At 29.8% G+C, this 18,429-nt stretch overlaps 2 protein-coding genes across 4 annotated transcripts in view; both read left to right on the top strand.

The window, feature by feature from the left end:
• Positions 1-2,310: 2,310 nt before the first annotated feature.
• Positions 2,311-15,670, top strand: LOC139516573 (mpv17-like protein 2). 3 transcript variants are annotated; one of them, XM_071306755.1, is made up of 6 exons: positions 2,311-2,431; positions 7,352-7,611; positions 8,831-8,995; positions 10,385-10,461; positions 12,762-12,890; positions 13,489-15,670. In XM_071306755.1, exons 2-6 carry the CDS (start codon positions 7,440-7,442, stop codon positions 13,546-13,548), a joined length of 603 nt encoding a protein of 200 aa, XP_071162856.1. In that variant the 5' UTR covers positions 2,311-2,431; positions 7,352-7,439; the 3' UTR covers positions 13,549-15,670. The 3 variants fall into 3 exon arrangements, with proteins under 3 accessions (XP_071162856.1, XP_071162864.1, XP_071162874.1); XM_071306763.1 differs by having other exon boundaries at positions 2,331-2,618; XM_071306773.1 differs by lacking the exon at positions 2,311-2,431 and adding an exon at positions 3,132-3,196.
• Positions 15,671-17,811: 2,141 nt separating this feature from the next.
• LOC139516589 (phospholipid-transporting ATPase ABCA1-like) overlaps positions 17,812-18,429 on the top strand; it is a 43,896-nt gene continuing 43,278 nt past the window's right edge. The window contains exons 1-2 of the mRNA XM_071306784.1: positions 17,812-17,920; positions 18,188-18,301. Coding sequence (XP_071162885.1) covers positions 18,236-18,301 — 66 coding nt within the window. The 5' untranslated portion in view covers positions 17,812-17,920; positions 18,188-18,235. The remainder of the gene's footprint in view (positions 17,921-18,187; positions 18,302-18,429) is intronic.

The following is an 18,429-nucleotide window of genomic DNA, read 5'->3' on the forward strand; positions in this document are numbered from 1 at the left end:
AAACTTGAGAGGTGGGTTCAACACTATTCTCGTCTTTTTATATATATATATATATATAAAAATATCCAACCCCCGGGGAATCCACTCAAATTGGTCCATCAACTGTCTATAATGTTTCATCAAGTATGCGACTGTATACAGTTATCCATACTCTTTATCTTGTAGGCACCGTACAATAATGAACCTAGCGGAAAGTGAGTTTGATCGTCATAATGTATTGTGCTGAATAATCAATGTTGTATACTAATATAATAAAAGTAATATTATAAAATTACTTTTATGGTTGGATTCGCATTGGTATTGAAAGTGTTTGTTTTTTATTATTATTTTTTTTTTTTTTTTTTTTTTATTCTGTTTACTGGAAAAGAGCAATTAAGAATTGCATATCGTCAACGACTGGTCGAAATAATGGATAACGCGATATGTCAAAACTCATCTCCTTGAGTAAATGTATTACTGATTTAAATGCTAAAAGAGTGCTTTTGAAAATAATTGTACACCAGACACACATCTCAAAAGACCAACAGGCATTTGTAAAAGTGGTAGCTTTCGATATCGTAATCAGATAACAGAGAATAAAGAGATTAAAAAGGTCAAACAGATTATTTTTCTAGGAACAAAACATCAGCCAAAAGTTTTACTTTTAAACCACAGATAATCAATTAGATATGTATAACTAGTTAGTTGTACATTTAAAATAAATTGAGAATGAAAATGTGGAATATGCCAAAGAGATGATATTCAACTTATAAACTGTATAATCATTTGTTACGCCTGTTGTCCTAGATCTTGTTAATGCCAATCTAATATTAAATATTGGCACCGCACAGCATATACCAGTTCGTGTTTAAAAATTAAAACTGTCGGAGAGTATGCTGATTGATAAATCCAATTCTAGAAAAGTGTGAATATAGAATAACCATAGATTGTCTTGAAATATATAGAGTTCATTTCGTAAACAAGACTTTGTAGAAAGCAAAGATTATTGGCCAGTTATACATGTTATAAGAGTTGTCGTATACAGATAGTATCTATACAATGCCTCTGAAAACGTAAAATGTATTTGTACTCCACCGGAAACAGCAAAGCAAAGACTTTACCTGTTTCGATAACCTATGAAAAAGGAATTAAAAAAATTGCATGAGCCAATGCATTGTTGTTCTCTTTACACCGTAAAAATTAGAAGAAAACAAATTGCATTCGCCAAGGAAAATTCAAAACGGAAAGTCCCTAAAGCTCAAACACATCAATCATCAACTATGGATTGTTTGGTCATTTCCAACAGGTCTTGGTTTGATATTTTCTCAGCCCATTTTTGTTCTCGTGCTGGACATGCATGAAATACTTGCAAATGGGCAATAAACATGCAATCATTCTTTTTATGATTAATAAGTTATCATTTCATGTTAACGATGCGCCGGAGACATTAGTAGATACCACAGTAGAGCATTTTAAAATAAAATATATAGTTTTCAACAATGTTGTGCAATCTGTGTTAATATCAAAATATCTCGTGGACGAAATATTTTCCTGCTTCTTGCTACACTTTATTATATGTTCTTCGGCCATATACTCTGCTAATTGGTTCTATGCTTATTCTAGAGCTTCGTGCTTATGATGTTAATTTTAGTTTTCATTCAGCTCATTGGTTTGTTTTATTCACAATTATGTTCGTATTTGACATTTTATCATACTTAGTTTCGAAACAAGTGTAAGGAACTTTTACTATAAACCGCCATCTTGGATTGTAGACTAACAGTAGTTCTCAGTTGACTAACGTCTGCAAATTTTGAGAGAGATTTGCAATTCATTTTTAAGACTGTTTAGTGGTATAAAAGAAATTAATTGATTTATTGAATTATCCAAAATGTTTAAACAAGTACCAAATCATCTGTGTTTTTAATACCAATTTTTCAACTTAGCGATTTTTAAAACTTCCTAGGGCTCTTAATATAGTGAAATTTTGAATTTATACTTGAAGCAAGAAAACAAGTTCAATGACACCATTTTTTACTTTTATTTCTTTAAAGCATTTAGTAATACCTGTCTTCTCATATTTTGTATTATATCACATAGATTTCTTTTTATTCACAACTTGACTCGTTTTTTCATGAACAATCTATGCAAATTTTGGCAATTTTGCATGACTTATAGCAGAAACGGTGCTATATTAAAAACAAAACCGTCGTTAAATATTAATTTTAGCAAAGCATAAAAAAAATCTATCTGCATGAGGTCTGAGGAAATAAATAATGATGATCCACCTTAAAATCCGGAAATATAAGCATGATTGTCCCGATAGTTCCTGGCTTTTTTTTTAAATTTTTTCATTTCCGGTTTGCAGACGATTTTTGCATCAGAAATGTGTTTCAGGATAAAATGACCTATGGTCAAATGGTCAGCCTGTTGAATGTGTTTTGAATCTTACTCGGTCAGTATTTCATGATTTATTGACTTACAAAAATGGTTTTCAATGAACCGCAGTTGTATAATATCTTCAACGTGACTTTTGAATGTTTTTCACTGCCAATGGAATTTTAAAAGTTTTTTAGTTCAATTTTGTGTAACCTTGCAGTAAAACAGAATCAGGTACAACTGTACAATGGAGCACACAATAGGTGAGAGACATTTAACAAGTCAAAAGTAATGAAAGTGAAGAGTTGATCAACCTTGTTGAAGCTTTAAAACACATAGCTATATCAGTATATAGCCGTGGCATTTTTTTTTTATGTATGTGCCTGTCCCAAGTCAGGAGCCTGTAATTCAGTGGTTGTGGTTTGTTTATGTGTTACATATTTGTTTTTTTGTTCATCTTTTTACATAAATAATACCGTTAGTTTTCTCGTTTGAATTGTTTTACATTGTCATATCAGGGCCTTTTATAGCTGACTATGCAGTATGGGCTTTGCTCATTGTTGAACTGTACGGTGACCTATAGTTGTTAATTAATGTCTGTGTCATTTTTGATCTCTTGTGGACAGTTGTCTCATTGGTAATCATACCACATCTTCTTTTTATATGTATACATGTAGGTATCATACATGTATATATTATTTTTATATTGGTTGCATCAGAAATTATTATATGCCGTCTCTGGTTGCATCAGAAAACATTCAATCACCCACCCACCCCTTTTTGCATCTATATAACATATTTTAGCTCTGTAGATCTTTTTTATACCAACATTCAAATGTAGGTTATTACCTAGTCCAAATAATTATGCCATCTTGAAAGGCTTTTGAATAGTTTTTCTATGACGCTAGCTTACATTGCAGGAAGGCGTCAAATCAAAAATTTTAAAAAACCTTCAAGACATCATAATTATTTGGACTAGTCATTACCATGCATGCAAATAAGGACATGTGAAGCAAAAATAATATAAAATTGAAAAAGTACAAAATGTACAAAGTTGAGTACAAAATGGAGTAGTCCAAAAAATAATGACATCTTGAAAGGCTATTTTAACTTTTGTTGTGAAGCAAGCCTTTCTTGCCTCAGCAAAATAATATCATAGCCATTCAAGACATATTACTATGTGTTTCTTTATTTTACATTGGCTAGGTGTATCGCGAGAGGGTTGAGATCTCACAAAACATGTTAAACCCTGCTGCAATTTTGTGTCTTGTCGCAAGTCAGGAACCTTTGGCTTTTGTTAGTCTTGTATGTTTTTTTTTTAAATTTTAGCCAGCCAACAAAGATTGTAGGAAAGGGTCTACAGCATTGCCTTCATCAAGTGCATGGTTGAGGCTTGAACAATACAAAAATTGGGGCTTGAACATATGTTGAACAATACATAAACCAGGTTTATCAATTTAATTGCCCTACTGCAATTTCTGTAAATAAATTATAACAAGCTGAAATATTGAATTGCCCCCTTGCTTTGTTGGTCAATTTATTAAGCAGTTAATTAATGAAGTTGTTATGTACATGTATTAACTATTTTAAAATGTATCAAAACATTGCAGTTTGAACTATTGGTTTCAGGTATTGTTTTCATCATTCATTGTATTATACAGAAATTACAGTAGGGCAATTAAATTGATAAACCTGGTTTTTGTATTTTTATTAAAGAGTCTTAAAGTCGGACAACGAAAATCATCAACCAGCGCCATTAAAAAAGTTGACTCATTTATGGCACTATGCTGTAGTTTCTAATTATTTCTACATGAAATTCAAAATGATAGACACATTGATGTTTATAATCATCGAAATATCCCTGAAACTCCTGGTGCTTTATATCCTATTGTATAAAATTATATGTTTAATTAAATATAAAAGCATAAAATACATTTTTTTTAAATGTAAACAAACAGACAACAAAGACAGATTTTTTTCATCAATTCATATCAATAATGTCCAGCCAGGTGCAATCTTGAAAAAACCTTTTAAGTTTCCAAATGCATATCACTGGTAAAATTACTGTATTTCAGCCACCTAAAGATATTTAATTTATAGGAAGACTGACAGCTTTTTTAACCTACTACTATGCTTTTGTCAAGTCTCGATCCTAGATAAAATAAGAGACTATGAATTTTATTTATAGCCCATTTTGTACAACATAGATACCACTCCCTTTCAAATACAAATCAAATGTAGCTGTTTTATATATAAAAAAAGAGCGTATAATGAATTTGTACTACCAGAAATTTTCTCCTCTTATGGCTGCATGTCTGATTGTCTTCATTATACTTTTTGTAAATCAGAAATAACAAAGTTGTGGGAAATTGTTTGCTCCTTTATGGTGTAATCAGAGAAAAAACTGTTGGAAATTGTATTCTCCCTTATGATGTTTTAAGAAAAAGCAGGAAAAAGAATAAAAATGAACATATTTCAGCAGATAAATGTTAGGGAGGGATAAACATGATAAATCCTACTTTGTAAAAAATCACTCTGATTCAAAAAAAAAATTCTCTGAAACTAATATTATCAAGATGCTTGATTTCTTGATTGACAACATATTTGTTACGTTCGGAGGACGTGTTTTACAACAGACTGTCGGCATTCCAATGGGAACAAACTGTGCCCCTCTACTTGCTGACTTGTTTCTTTATTATTATGAGGCTGACTTCATACAGGAACTTATTAGGAAGAAAGATACATGTAAGAAGTTAGCAATATCCTTTAACTCTACTTTCCGCTATATAGATGATGTTCTTTCACTAAACAATTCAAAATTTGGTGACTGTGGAACGCATCTATCCCATCGAACTAGAGATAAAGGATACTACAGATACAGTTAAGTCGGCCTCATATCTTGACTTACATCTAGAAATTGACAATGGAGGGGTTGAAAACAAAACTTTACGACAAAAGAGATGATTTCAGCTTTCCAATTGTGAACTTTCCATTTCTAAGTAGCAACATTCCAGCAGCACCAGAATACGGAGTATATATCTCCCAATTGATACGATATTCCTGTGCTTGCATTTCCTATCATGATTTTCTTGATAGAGGGTTGCTGCTCACAAGAAAGCTATTAAACCAAGAGTTCCAAATGGTGAAGTTGAAATCATCCCTTCGTAAATTTTACGGACGCCATCATGAGTTGGTTGACCGTTATGGAATAACCGTTTCACAAATGATATCGGATATGTTCCTTACGTCGTAACTACAATCTCCTTCCCTTTCATGAATGTGACCTACCAAATTAGACTATTTACCAGATTTGTAATCACATAAGCAACACGACAGGTGCCACATGTGGAGCAGGATCTGCTTACCCTTCCGGAGCACCTGAGATCACCCCTAGTTTTTGGTGGGGTTCGTGTTGTTTATTCTTTAGTTTTCTATGTTGTGTCATGTTTACTATTGTTTTTTTGTTTGTCTTTTTCAATTTTAGCCATGGCGTTGTCAGTTTGTTTTAGATTTATGAGTTTGACTGTCCCTCTGGTATCTTTCGTCTCTCTTTTAAAGATTTTTGATTCACTGGTTATCATGGTTATGGAAAATAGATTTTTCTTTTTTTTTTTTTATTTTAATTCTGTTTTTGGAACATTGTCCTCTATAAAAAGAGACATGACACAAGAATATAGAAAATTAACATGTTTCATGCCAAATCAATGAGAAAAGAGCACTATAATTCAAATCCCAATAAGGAATAAAAATATCAATGAAACTAGTGCCTGTGTGACATAAAATTTTGTTTATAGGTTAAAGAATGTATGATATACAATAAAAACCCTTGAATTTTGTTTTGAAGGTAAAGATTGCATGAAATGCAATTAAAACCCTTATGCCACGGGCTTGATAGCTATATCTTCCAAGCCTCTGTTAAAAGATGAAACAACGTAAATTTGTAGTGGAGCGAGGTGAACATTCTTTTAAAATTTGCATATCTATAGATATAATGGGTATATGTGCCAATGAGACAACATTCCATCCAAGTTACAATATCTATGCCCATATAAATTCAAGTTACAAAATATGTTGTATTTGTATAGCCATACATGTAGTGATGTACTTGTCTAGAGAATTGTTTTTATTAAGATTACAAACATTTGTGTAAGTTATGCATGATATATGAATCCAACTGTTCTGAAAAAAAGGTTTGAGTTCATCTACAATTATGGCATGTATGGTCAAAGGAATTCAAATATTAGAATGCAGAAAGTCTAAGGAATATACACCATGATATATAGAATAGTTTTTATGATCTGTCAGTAATACTTGATATAGTACTTCCTCAGGTTCTTGCTGAATATTAGGTCAATGAGAATATTTTAAAATAGACAAATTTTAATTAAATCACCAAAATATCAAATACACATTTTATGGTGAAAAACAGCTGGAGATTTTAAAACTATATTTTTTTATTCATATAATCATGATATTAATGGATAGTTTATTAGTTGTCTTTATAATTCACATACTGTACAAACCAGAAGTATTTATAGAATAAAGTTTAATTCACAAGACAAGATTTTTTTTAGGACAGGAACAGAATTCTTTATTAAGTTTCAACACTTGTTGGATACAGATAAAATGTATAACATATTTAATAATGATAATAATGAAAATTTATAGAGCCACTTTGAAGAACCCCTCACTCAATAAAACGTTATGAGGGACCATAAAACAATTTTATATTCAAATGCAATTCAATTACCAGAAGTATCGAATACATTTTCACTTTAATGAATTTTCAGAAAACATCCAAGTTTATCATGGTTATATTACTGTACATTGATGACAATAAAATATAGCCATAGGCTTGTCTCACTGCTACAATGGTAACTCATCAAAAAATTTATTATATATCAGTGTATTTTATTCTCAAATATACATATTTTAATTATATCCTACAAGACATGTTTAATCAGCTTAAACGTACTTTACTGAGATAATTTTGTAGGTCATTCAATAGTACAGATAAAGATATGGAATAACAAAATCTTATCTTCATCTTGGAACTGAACTCAGGAATTGACAAACATTTAAACATGGCACAACTGTTTAAGAAAGTATTCTCCAAATATTTAGTTGTGACCAATACCGTTACTTGTGGCTGTCTGTTAGGAGCTGGTGATCTATTAACACAAAATATAGAACAGAGATTCATGCATAGGAAAACAGATGAAAGTGAAGGTGTTAAAATAAACTGGAGTCGGACAGGTAATATTGATAAATAGAGAAAAGTAGGTAGAAAAACAGGAGTCGATTTCACAAAATAACTTACGACTAATATTAAACGTAAGTATACTGAATTGTTCATGACTTACGATCAATCTTAGTCTTAAGTTTTTTTGTGAAATCAACTCCAGTTCTTTTACTTTATTCTGCTGCTTTTCTTAGATCTGAAAACAATCACAATGGTCATGTTTAGATGAACTTTATACAAAATCAACCAATCAGTTCAAGTGACACACTGGCCATGTTTAGATGAGCTTTATGCAAAATCAACCAATCAGTTCAAGTGACACAATGGCCATGTTTAGATGAGCTTTATGCAAAATCAACCAATCAGTTCAAGTGACACAATGGCCATGTTTAGATGAGCTTTCTGCAAAATCAACCAATCAGTTCAAGTGACACACTGGCCATGTTTAGATGAGCTTTATGCAAAATCAACCAATCAGTTCAAGTGACACACTGGCACTAGTAGTATTACAAATATGTCCATGCAAACATTTACTCACTGAATAAAAATATCACAGTTATTGATATTTTATGGACTTAAATCAGATTGTACAAATTACCAACAGGCAACAATCACTTTTTAATTTTTACATCAAATGTTTTTAATTGTGATGCAATATTTCATGCAGAACTTGACTGTGTGACTAAGTCATGGCATACAAATTGCATAACAGTATAACTACATCTATTTTGATGTAATGATGTGAGTTATAGCAAATATTAAGGTATATTTAAGAAACAAATAAGTTAAAAGAAGTTTAACTAATGTAAGATGATGTACGGAGAAATAGTATGATGGCCAACGATATGACTATTCACAAGAGATCAATGCATTAGAAGGTTAAGAAATAAATTGCTTCAACAGAATGCTCATAATATTTTATTAGATTTATTTTTTGGTTAGTCAAAACATTTTTAAATGATTTTGTGGCTTTATGACAGATGTGACTAAAGTAAGGTGGATTTAGGAGGCATGTATAAGATAAAGTTAATGTCAAACGTTCTTCATGTAGCAGGCAATTCAGAATATCGAAGGGATTACAAGCAGAGAACAAATTTAAATTTATTTTCTGCAGAATTGTTTTGTCGTTTTGTTATCATGTCAATAATATATATTATTTTGCATTTGACTAAAAAAGTCTTGTATTAAAAAATTATATGACTATTATATCATAAAATGGTGTGTTTTTTTCAGGAAGGATGGTTTTAATGGGTGTAAGTTTAGGACCATTAACACATTTATGGTATAGTCATATTATAGAGAGGTTCATTAAAGGAACAGGAAACAAGATGGTGTTCAAGAAGATATTAGCTGACCAGTTAGTAGCTGGTCCTTGGTTTTGTTCTTCATTTTTCTTTGGTAAGTTCAAAACAGAAATAAATATAATACTTATAAAAATTGTATTATGGAAAATCAAGTACTTGACGGAGCAATGTCTGTGGTTCAAGTTAGCTTCAGATCACTTAAGGCTTTAGCCTAATTTCTCCAATATGGCAAGATACAATTTTCACTTGTATTCTCTAAATGAATCGCAAGGTTTAAGCTCAATTGTATTTGAACAAGTTATTTATTACTTATTGGAAGTTGATGATTTTCTCTGTCATATAAAAGACAATTAAATTTGTTAAATTTGCATTGAACTCCAGCAAACATTTAATCTATATGGAAAGAGTTACTTCGTCAGTGGAAAGTAATGCCTCTTTTTAATTTGTCATGTTAGTGTGATAAAACATTGACTTTTCACTTTTACTTGATGTACCACTTCAAAAATATAATCTAAATATATGGAGGTTATATATGTCAAAAACATAAAAACAAAGTTATAAAATGCCTGCAAAAGAAAACTGTAATTAAGAATATTTTTGATTTATGCATGATATGTCAATAAAATTTAATTATTATACATCTCTTCAGTTTTGTATTGTATTGTGTTGCTAATGATAAAATAAAGTTGTGAAGGCAATTTGATATACCACAGCACTGTTATTAAATATAAATAAAATGAAAGAAGAAGAAATTGACATTTTGATTGGTTTGTGTGGGTTTAGAAATTAAATATTCATTTTTTAGTATATTTTTTTAAAGATTTTTTTAATATTTCTATAATATAAATATACACTATTGTTTGAAAATAACAGTCTGATAGATAATATAAAAACAGACAGAAATGTGGGGTCCATTTTGTTTAACTAGTATACACTATAAGGGACTATCTGAAGGCCACTTCCAGGTGTGGGATTTTCTTGTTGCGTTAAAGACTCATAGGGCTATCCTAGATTTACAGGTAGACAGACAGATAGCCTATAAATTGAAGTATTATTGCTTTAATGTCAGGATTTAACTTACAAACTTACCCAGAGTGCCGCAGGTCATGGGTCAAACCCCAACCTGGTCAAACAAAAGACTTGAAAATTAGTATTCTGTGCTTATCTGCTAAACACACAGCATTAGGGAATAAGAGCAAAGACTGGTTGGCTAAGGGTCAGGATAATGTGTTTGGGTAAGAAGATATGTCTTCCTTCAGAATGTTACCTTGTGGACTAGCACGTTAATAATCCTGCACAATGTGTTGGTCTAGTACAAAGCAGGGTTGATATTCATATTGCATTAACTGTTCTCGTTCTGAATATGCATATTGAATTATCACTGGACATTTAGCAGCCATCAATCATCATCATCTTGTTAATGCTTTTGCTTCTACTGTTTATACTGCAACAAGAAGTTCATTTAAAAACTTGCTACATTTAGGAATGGGATTGTTGGAAGGAAGAGGAGTAGAAGGTGCTGTAGGAGAAGTTAAAGAAAATTTCCTTCCGGTTTATTTGGTAAGTGTGTTCATATAATATCTAAACAAGTAGCCTTAGGAAATGTACAGACATATTGTTTAAAACAATGTTAAATTACATGTATTGAATTATGGAAACATGTTTTTTTAGCCAGTATCATCAAACAACTGAACATTTATAAACTACACAGTAGATGACATGAGCTATCTACTTCTCTTTAGTCTAAATCCATTGACAAAATAGAGGTTAAGTGTTAATGGAACAAACCATCAATCCATTTCAATGCAACCTGAGAAACTACACTAGGAATTAGATTCAATTTAGCCCTAAAGGCTCATTGATATAGTTTGATTTTCAACCTTGACTCAAGGAGTCTGGATATATGTGAAAATCCTATAGAAATAGACGATTAGATCTTTGGATGTCATGTTAAATAAATATGATTGTAACTTGGTAGATGTGAAGGGGTGCTTGTATCAACATGAGTTATTTTACTGAAAGTTCATGTTTATGTGAACCAGATCATATAGTTTGCTTAGTACATCAACAGTGTCTGTAAATATTATGTACACATTTTCTGTAACTGGATGAAATTGTCAATTAACAAACATATCTTCTGTTTAAATTTTTTTAAACACTGTCAATTATAAAATGTATCCTTTTCTGACCTTAAATTACAGATTACCATGCTTCTAAGCACAGTTTTGTTTGTTGCTGTTTTAAATATCTGGTATAAGGTTGTGACAAGAATAACTTATTTAAATGAAAAAGAAATGTTTGGAGCCAATGAAAAATAGCATGCATGAATATAAAAGTAAAATTGACAATGTAAGGTATTTTTTTTTAATAAAAAGGGAGGGATACAGATAAAGTCAGTTGAGTTATCTCCCTTTAGTTATAGTTTGGGCCTTATCAAAATTTTTGGTGATTCTACCGAAAAAGATATGTCCATCGTCCCCATATCAATTTTTGTACATGGCAATTTTACAGACTTCTAATTTAATGCCTTCTTCAGTATTCCATGTTGTGCTTTCAATATAAATGCAAAAACTTTTGCTCCTTGCACAGCTGCTCATTTCATTTGCTGCCAGAAGAAACATGAAATATGCACTTATCATAGAAACAACAATTTGGGGACTTTTTCATGATTATTGAAAAAAAAAATTAAGTAGTCAAATAAGGGTTCTGTAGAAGCATATATATGGCTTAATTGTATTAACAAAAACACAAAAATTCAAGGCTCTGATGATGAAAAAAATAACTGGTCAACAAAACTGCAGAGTCTGTTTGCCTCCTGAATTTAAAAACTTTATTTTTGATTATCTTTCCTATATTTCATCACTATAACCTTATTTTTCTCTCCTTATTTTTATTGGTATATCCTTAATTTTCCAACCTTACTTACTATTATTTCTGTCCTAACATATACTGCTGATATCAGTCACTATGGCCAAGATTCCTTCCTTTGTTTGAGTAGTTGTTATTTCTGTCCTTAGATACTGCTATTACCTTTATTTCCTATTAGTTATGTCTACACCATTTGTTTTTCTTAACCTCAAGGGTAAACTGAGGTATACAAATATGACTGGACTAGTTTCATGCAAGGTGCTTAATAAATGAACCTGTTTGCTGTGTGGGACACATTTAAACTCTGCCATGTCTCTTCATAATGGGGATGTTAAATCCAATGTCTTAAGGAGGCTCGAGGGTATAAAATTTCAGAAAAAAAATAAACATTTGTTTTTCATTTCAAATTTTATTTGTTACCTTTTGTAGTTGTTACTTATTATATGGTACAAAAATTATTCAAAACAAACAATTCGTGTTGGCCCCAGATGACTTTTAAAATGTATACATCATTGAAAAAGTTCCAAATTATCTCCCTTTAGTGGAAAAATGCCATTTTTTTACTTTAAAATTGAAATATCTCTTTTAACTCATCGGTGACCTATATTTTTTAATATAATTACCATACAAGCTGTACTTAAACTAAATTATTGTAAAATTTGAGCGATTTCTGTAATAAATTTCTTTCTTTTTTTCTCGATATTACCTTTACTTCTATTACTTCTACAGAAAAAAAACACCTTTACAAAAATGTATGCTTCTTTCGAAGGCAGATTGTGAGCGCAAATGAACGGTGACCCCACTTTTTTATTTTATTTTTCTATTAACTATAAGATAAAGTTCATTTATAGAAAAATATAGAGAAATCCTATATAAATGACTTAGACCCACGAACCCCCTTAAGTAGGGAAAGTGCTCTCTATATATCAAAGAACTCATAACTCTGTCTGAAAGTGACATTTTAAAATACTAATTACCTGTTTATTTAATAGGTAGATTGGTGCTTTTGGCCACCGGCACAGTTCATCAACTTTAAATATGTACCATTGGAGTATAGAGTAGTCTTTGTATGCACACTGACTTTGTGTTGGAACACATTTTTATCATACATGAAACATAGGGTGAGTTATTGTATACATAAGTTTGTTAAATATTAAGGAGAAACAAAATTAAAGCAAACAAAGAGAGAAGCAAAAAAAAATAGAAAAAAAATATGTAAAACAATATAGAAATCATCCTACCATAAACCATGTTGGGCATGCAATTAGACAGCAACCCAATGTCAAAAGATATCTATAGTTTAACAAAGTCTTTTCAAAAGTAATCATTTGTCCTAACAATATGTCCTACGCAATATCATCATACATAGTCTATTCTCATTTAAGTTGGTGCTTGAAAACATTATCTTTTAACACATTCCTGTATTTAAAAGTTATTCCTGTAGGACTTTGTCATTGAAATTATTACTAAAGTATGTCGGAGATAAAATAAAAAAAAGGAAGTTGAAAGTTTGGTGAAGTTACACATATCAATAATTTCTGCTATAGTTAAATCAACTTTGAGAGGAATAGCAGCTCTTGTCAGACTTTACAAATCTAGTTTTCCAGACAATTTCACACCATTTTCTGACATGTTAATAGTATTTTTTTTCAGTTTAGAAGTATGATAAAAAAAAAAGAATGACAAACACTCAAGTGACTAAAATACATTTCTTTTCAGCATGGAGATTATAAAGTTGAAGCCCCAGCAGTCCCTGTTATAGAAAATACTCAGTCTTAGTCATATTTATAGTAAAATCTCAATTTTATAAATTTTTATATTTTCGAATTTCAATGTACTGTTATAAATATTTTTGATTAAACAGAGTCAAGAACACTCTAATAGTTGAGAAATATTTATTGTATCATTATTGTATAGCATTTTGTATTTTGTACAAATTTTTATTGATCTACATATATATTTTACTTTAACAGATTAAGTGGTCTTTTTGAAAATTGATAATAATTATCAAATTTCTGTTTCCCATAATAGAGAAACCATATCATTGAATGATCTCAGTTATTTTGTTGTTTTTACTTACTTTTTGTTAATGAATTGTATCCTACGGGTACTTATATTTCCTACTTTCTAAAAAAAAATCATGTTATCTGTTTTGTCACTCCAAAAATAGTTAGATGCTCAGAGTTGGAAAAATAGTTTTAGTATATATACATGTAGCTTATTGGTCTTAAAGTGTTCACACCATAAATTTAGTATTTGTTTTACTTCCATCTAAAAAAAAACCACTTAAAAGCTGCTTAGTTTGGACAGAGAGCATTTTTTATTGTTAAAATTCATTGTAGTATTTTCATTGTAATTTTTTTTTTATATAATGTTTTATATGATGGTTCAACAGGTTTGAGGTAAAATTTATACTATGTTGGAACCAAAAATAGGGCCTCACTAAGGATCATGACATTTCAAAACATAGTCTGATTTTGAAGAGGTTTTTTACTTGGAATAACTAAGATTCCTGACCTTTTCAGTACTATTTGTGATATATACCTAATAAGGTTTTCAAGCTATAATAGACAAAAGAGACTGGAAGAAGCACTAAATGAAACATAGAATAATTTTTTTCGTTCTGTTTAAATGGATTTTTTAATTCACTTCCTTGTACCCTAAAATTGCTTTTGTCAACATTTTGTAAAGAGCTCATTAAGGTTTCTTTGCTATAAAAGGTCAACAACTGTGGTTTTTCAGTAAATTTTCTATAAAACTTCCTGCTTATTACTGTCAATCAGATGTGTGATGAGAGTTATGAAACCTAAGGCTGATTTTGTAAAAACTAATTTGGAAATACTTTGTTAATTTCAAGCAATAAATAGACAAAAAAATCCCACTTAAACATGGTTCATATAATTAAACTACCATATACAGACAATCACTAGGGCAAACAAATACAACTAATGTATGTTACAATACTGTGTCAATTTTCATATTGTTTATTGCTGAATACTGTGGATACATTTATTTTCTTGGGTAACAATTTTCATGTATTGTTTGAAAACTAGCATTTTCATGGATATGTTTTTTTAAATTTGTTGTTTTGGAAAAGTCTGCATACATTCCTGTAGAAACTTTTACTTGGTTGAACAATTATTTTCAAGGTTCTGTTTTACCTTCGAAATCAACGAACATTGGCATCCAACAAATTATAATGAATCCACAGTAACTTTTTTATTATTATTGATAACAGTGTGTAGCTTAATACACTCATTTCACTAAAATTTACTGTGAAGTAAAATAAAGACTATATAACTCATACTTGAAATTACCAAACATTTCTTAAAACAAAGAATTTGTTGCATTAAAAGATTCAAATCTTTTCTTCAGACTGTCTTGGTTTGAAATAAATTAAATTAAATATCTATAGGAGAATTAAACTTCATGTAATAAACTTTTTGATTTATAGTAAATCCTATTTTGGTGCATATTGTTTTAAACCTTGAGCAATTATTTATTCTTTCACCCCCATAATCAGCTGGCTAATTAAAATAGGAGTTCCAGAAAAAAATCCTGTTGTGTTTTATTTATTTATATTATACAGTTTTAATACAGCAGTAAAACCTGTCCAAATGCTGTATGCATACATGCATTTTCTTATTGAATTTCTATTGTTTTTTCCTGAATAATTTTATTTTGATACTTTCATTAGTATATGCAGGAGTGCCTAATTTCTTATTGTAATAAGGATGTACTTTTAAGTTATTTCTGTACCATAATAGTTATATTTTAGACAATCTGATACAATGCATTGTTGTCGTAAACAACAATTTAATTTGAAGAATGTGTATTTGAAGATCTTATCTGTTTTTGTGAAATTAAGTCTTTCATTATTGGAATAAAATTGAATTATTTATCTCTTTGTTGTTCATTCGTTCTATAGATTTAGCATATTAATTCAATTAGTGACATTCTGTTGATTTATTTATTGGCTTTTAATTCCACTTTATATGCATTCACACACTCGTGTAGCAGCTAGCGTTATTAGTAAAGGAGTGATATGGTAAACTATATACCTTCAGCAAGTACTTGACAAACTTTAACCACCACAATTCAAAAGGTTGCACCATGCTACGGAAGCCTTTTTTTAGCCATGCTAATTTACTTTAATTTGATATAAAAAAATATTCTGTACCATGCCATTCTTAATAGATGACAGTTCTGCTGTTCTTATTATCTCATTTCATGTTATGACTTTTTATTTTTTGATAACTCTAAATCTGTTTCAATTTGTTAATCAATTGAACAGTTCATCAAATTAATTAGCTTAGTCATATTCAAATTAAATCAATGTCCTTTTATTTGTTGATTGATGACCTGCAAGGAACTTTGAATAGGTTTTCTTTTGAACTTCATGTGCAATTTTTAATGCTCAAGGGAGATTACTCCTTTTGTGTGGGAAATTTTCTTATAATTGGTAATTCATTGCCACCATCTTGTGTTTCTTTAACCATACCAAAACTTACTAGGAACAAATTGAAATTAATTTTCCTTCAAGGGATCTCTATCCATATGAAATTTAAGAGGCATATTGGTTCAGTAGTACTTTATTGAAGTGGTTTAGTTTAATCATATTTTATTTCCTCTAGGTCAAAACTGATTGAACACCAGTAAAGCCTTCTTATGAAGTCTTCTCCTTTACAATAGATGTTAAGATACAATACTGAAGTAGGCATGCATTACGTAACATGTGAATCAATAATATTACAAAGCTAAACTAAAGTACAGAATAGGGATTAACAAAAGAATAACAAAAGATAATGGTTTCATTCATTACTTGTGAAATTAGTACAGCTAACAGGCATTTAAAATTAAGATTCTGACATTGACTATAAGGAGATACAAATTAAATAAATTTTTGATCCGTACACCAAACTAGCATAGTCATATTAAAATTTGGTCAACTAACTTAATTTTTTGATTATTGTCTTAAAAAAAAAAAATCAAAGGGAGATAACTATGGTAAATTGAAAAATGAATTGAGTGCTGATAGTATTGGGATTGTTGCTTTACAAGAAATTCTACATACAAATAATGCTATTCAACTTAAAATGTGATTTTCTTTATTTTTTTGTGAAACCTATATATCAAGTCACTATACTGTAAATTCAGAAATTAATGCGAGGTTTTTATTATTGCGAAAAATGCGACTGAGTTATAATCGCAATAATTTAAACTCGCATTTTGAAATAATTTATATGAATTTAACAGGATTTTTCTCAAAATCGTAAAAATTAAAATCGCATTTAAGTCTTAAATGACAAAATCGCAATAATAAATGCACGCAATAATTTCTGAGTTTACAGTATTCAGAATAATACCAACTTCACAAAATTCCAAAATTTACAGTATAGTAAAAAAGACTTGGATTTTCTTTGACTGTTTTATCAACCATACAAAATCTCAAAAAGTAGAACACACTTGTAATGAATAAAATTTAGAATATTTTAAAAATGTCTCTGAAACAGCACTTTACTGTATAAGAAAAAAAATAATAAGACATGTTTTAAATCTGTTGATCATATTCCAGTTGCTGAAGTATTAACTATTTCTAACCAGATTTTCTATGGTTATATGGAACAGTCAAATTGGCTTTTGACATAGATCAAAAGCTCCTTTGACTTTTAAATAAGTTTACATAGAGGATGAATCATTACACTGTTCAAGCCATTTCGATAGAACTGCACCTTGTTCTGTATAAAATTTTATCACACTTATTCTGAACGTTACAATAAAATTTTAAAATTTGATTTCAAATATTATCGTAAACTAGTCATGCTATATCCTTCATAGAATTATGTGTATCACGATTCCATGTTTTATTATTGAAACATTTATAAGTGTTGATGACATAATAGTTCTTCCTTGATACCTCATGATGGCCTGGGGAACAAGGCATTGATGTCAAACCAATAGGAAGTACATATGTCTAGTAATATACACTTCTACTCAAATTATTGTTTGTGTTTATCAAAATATACTATTACATTTTCAACTGTTAAAAGTAGAAAATTTGTGCACATTGTAAAAATCCAAAAAAGAAATTTCAAAACTGATTTTATGAAATGATGGTTGTTGTCAGTGGTAACAAGAAAAGAAATATTTGGTAAGTACAATTTATCAAGAATTTTGTAAAAATAAAACCCAAAAAAATAAAGAATTAAATAGGATAAAAATATAAATTTTGATAATAAAAATATAATGTACTAAATGATTTCAATATAAAAGATATAATAATTTCAATTCTTTTAACAAAGATTTTGATAATAGCTTTAAAATGCAGAAAAAAAATACATTGTGTTTGAATTTTGATCCTTTGTCATCTAATACAAATGTAATATATTGTATTTGATATAATAATTTTCTTTTTTAGATTTATGAGTGAAACACTTTAAAAGATTTGAATTATAAATAACATACCATGGGATTTTGGAAACAATTATGCCTTCTTAGTTGGAAAAATTTTACTCTAAGAAAAAGACAAAAGGTGAGTAAAATTTCTTGGTATTTCACCACATCATTCTAGTGGAACTTTGAGAACTAACATTGCTTGAGCTTGGAATGTTGGAGCAAATAATTGGAAAAAATATAATTTTCAAAAGGATCATCAAATTC

Source organism: Mytilus edulis, chromosome 1 (assembly GCF_963676685.1).
Source record: "Mytilus edulis chromosome 1, xbMytEdul2.2, whole genome shotgun sequence".
NCBI lineage: Eukaryota > Metazoa > Mollusca > Bivalvia > Mytilida > Mytilidae > Mytilus > Mytilus edulis.

What these genes read in the sequence shown, in the direction of transcription:
- LOC139516573 (XM_071306755.1), top strand. Translation starts at nt 7,440, where the DNA reads ATGGCACAACTGTTTAAGAAAGTATTCTCCAAATATTTAGTTGTGACC. An exon ending in AATAAACTGGAGTCGGACAG is followed by an intron (nt 7,612 to 8,830) that starts GTAATATTGATA and finishes TGTTTTTTTCAG; the next exon opens with GAAGGATGGTTTTAATGGGT. An exon ending in TATCATACATGAAACATAGG is followed by an intron (nt 12,891 to 13,488) that starts GTGAGTTATTGT and finishes ATTTCTTTTCAG; the next exon opens with CATGGAGATTATAAAGTTGA.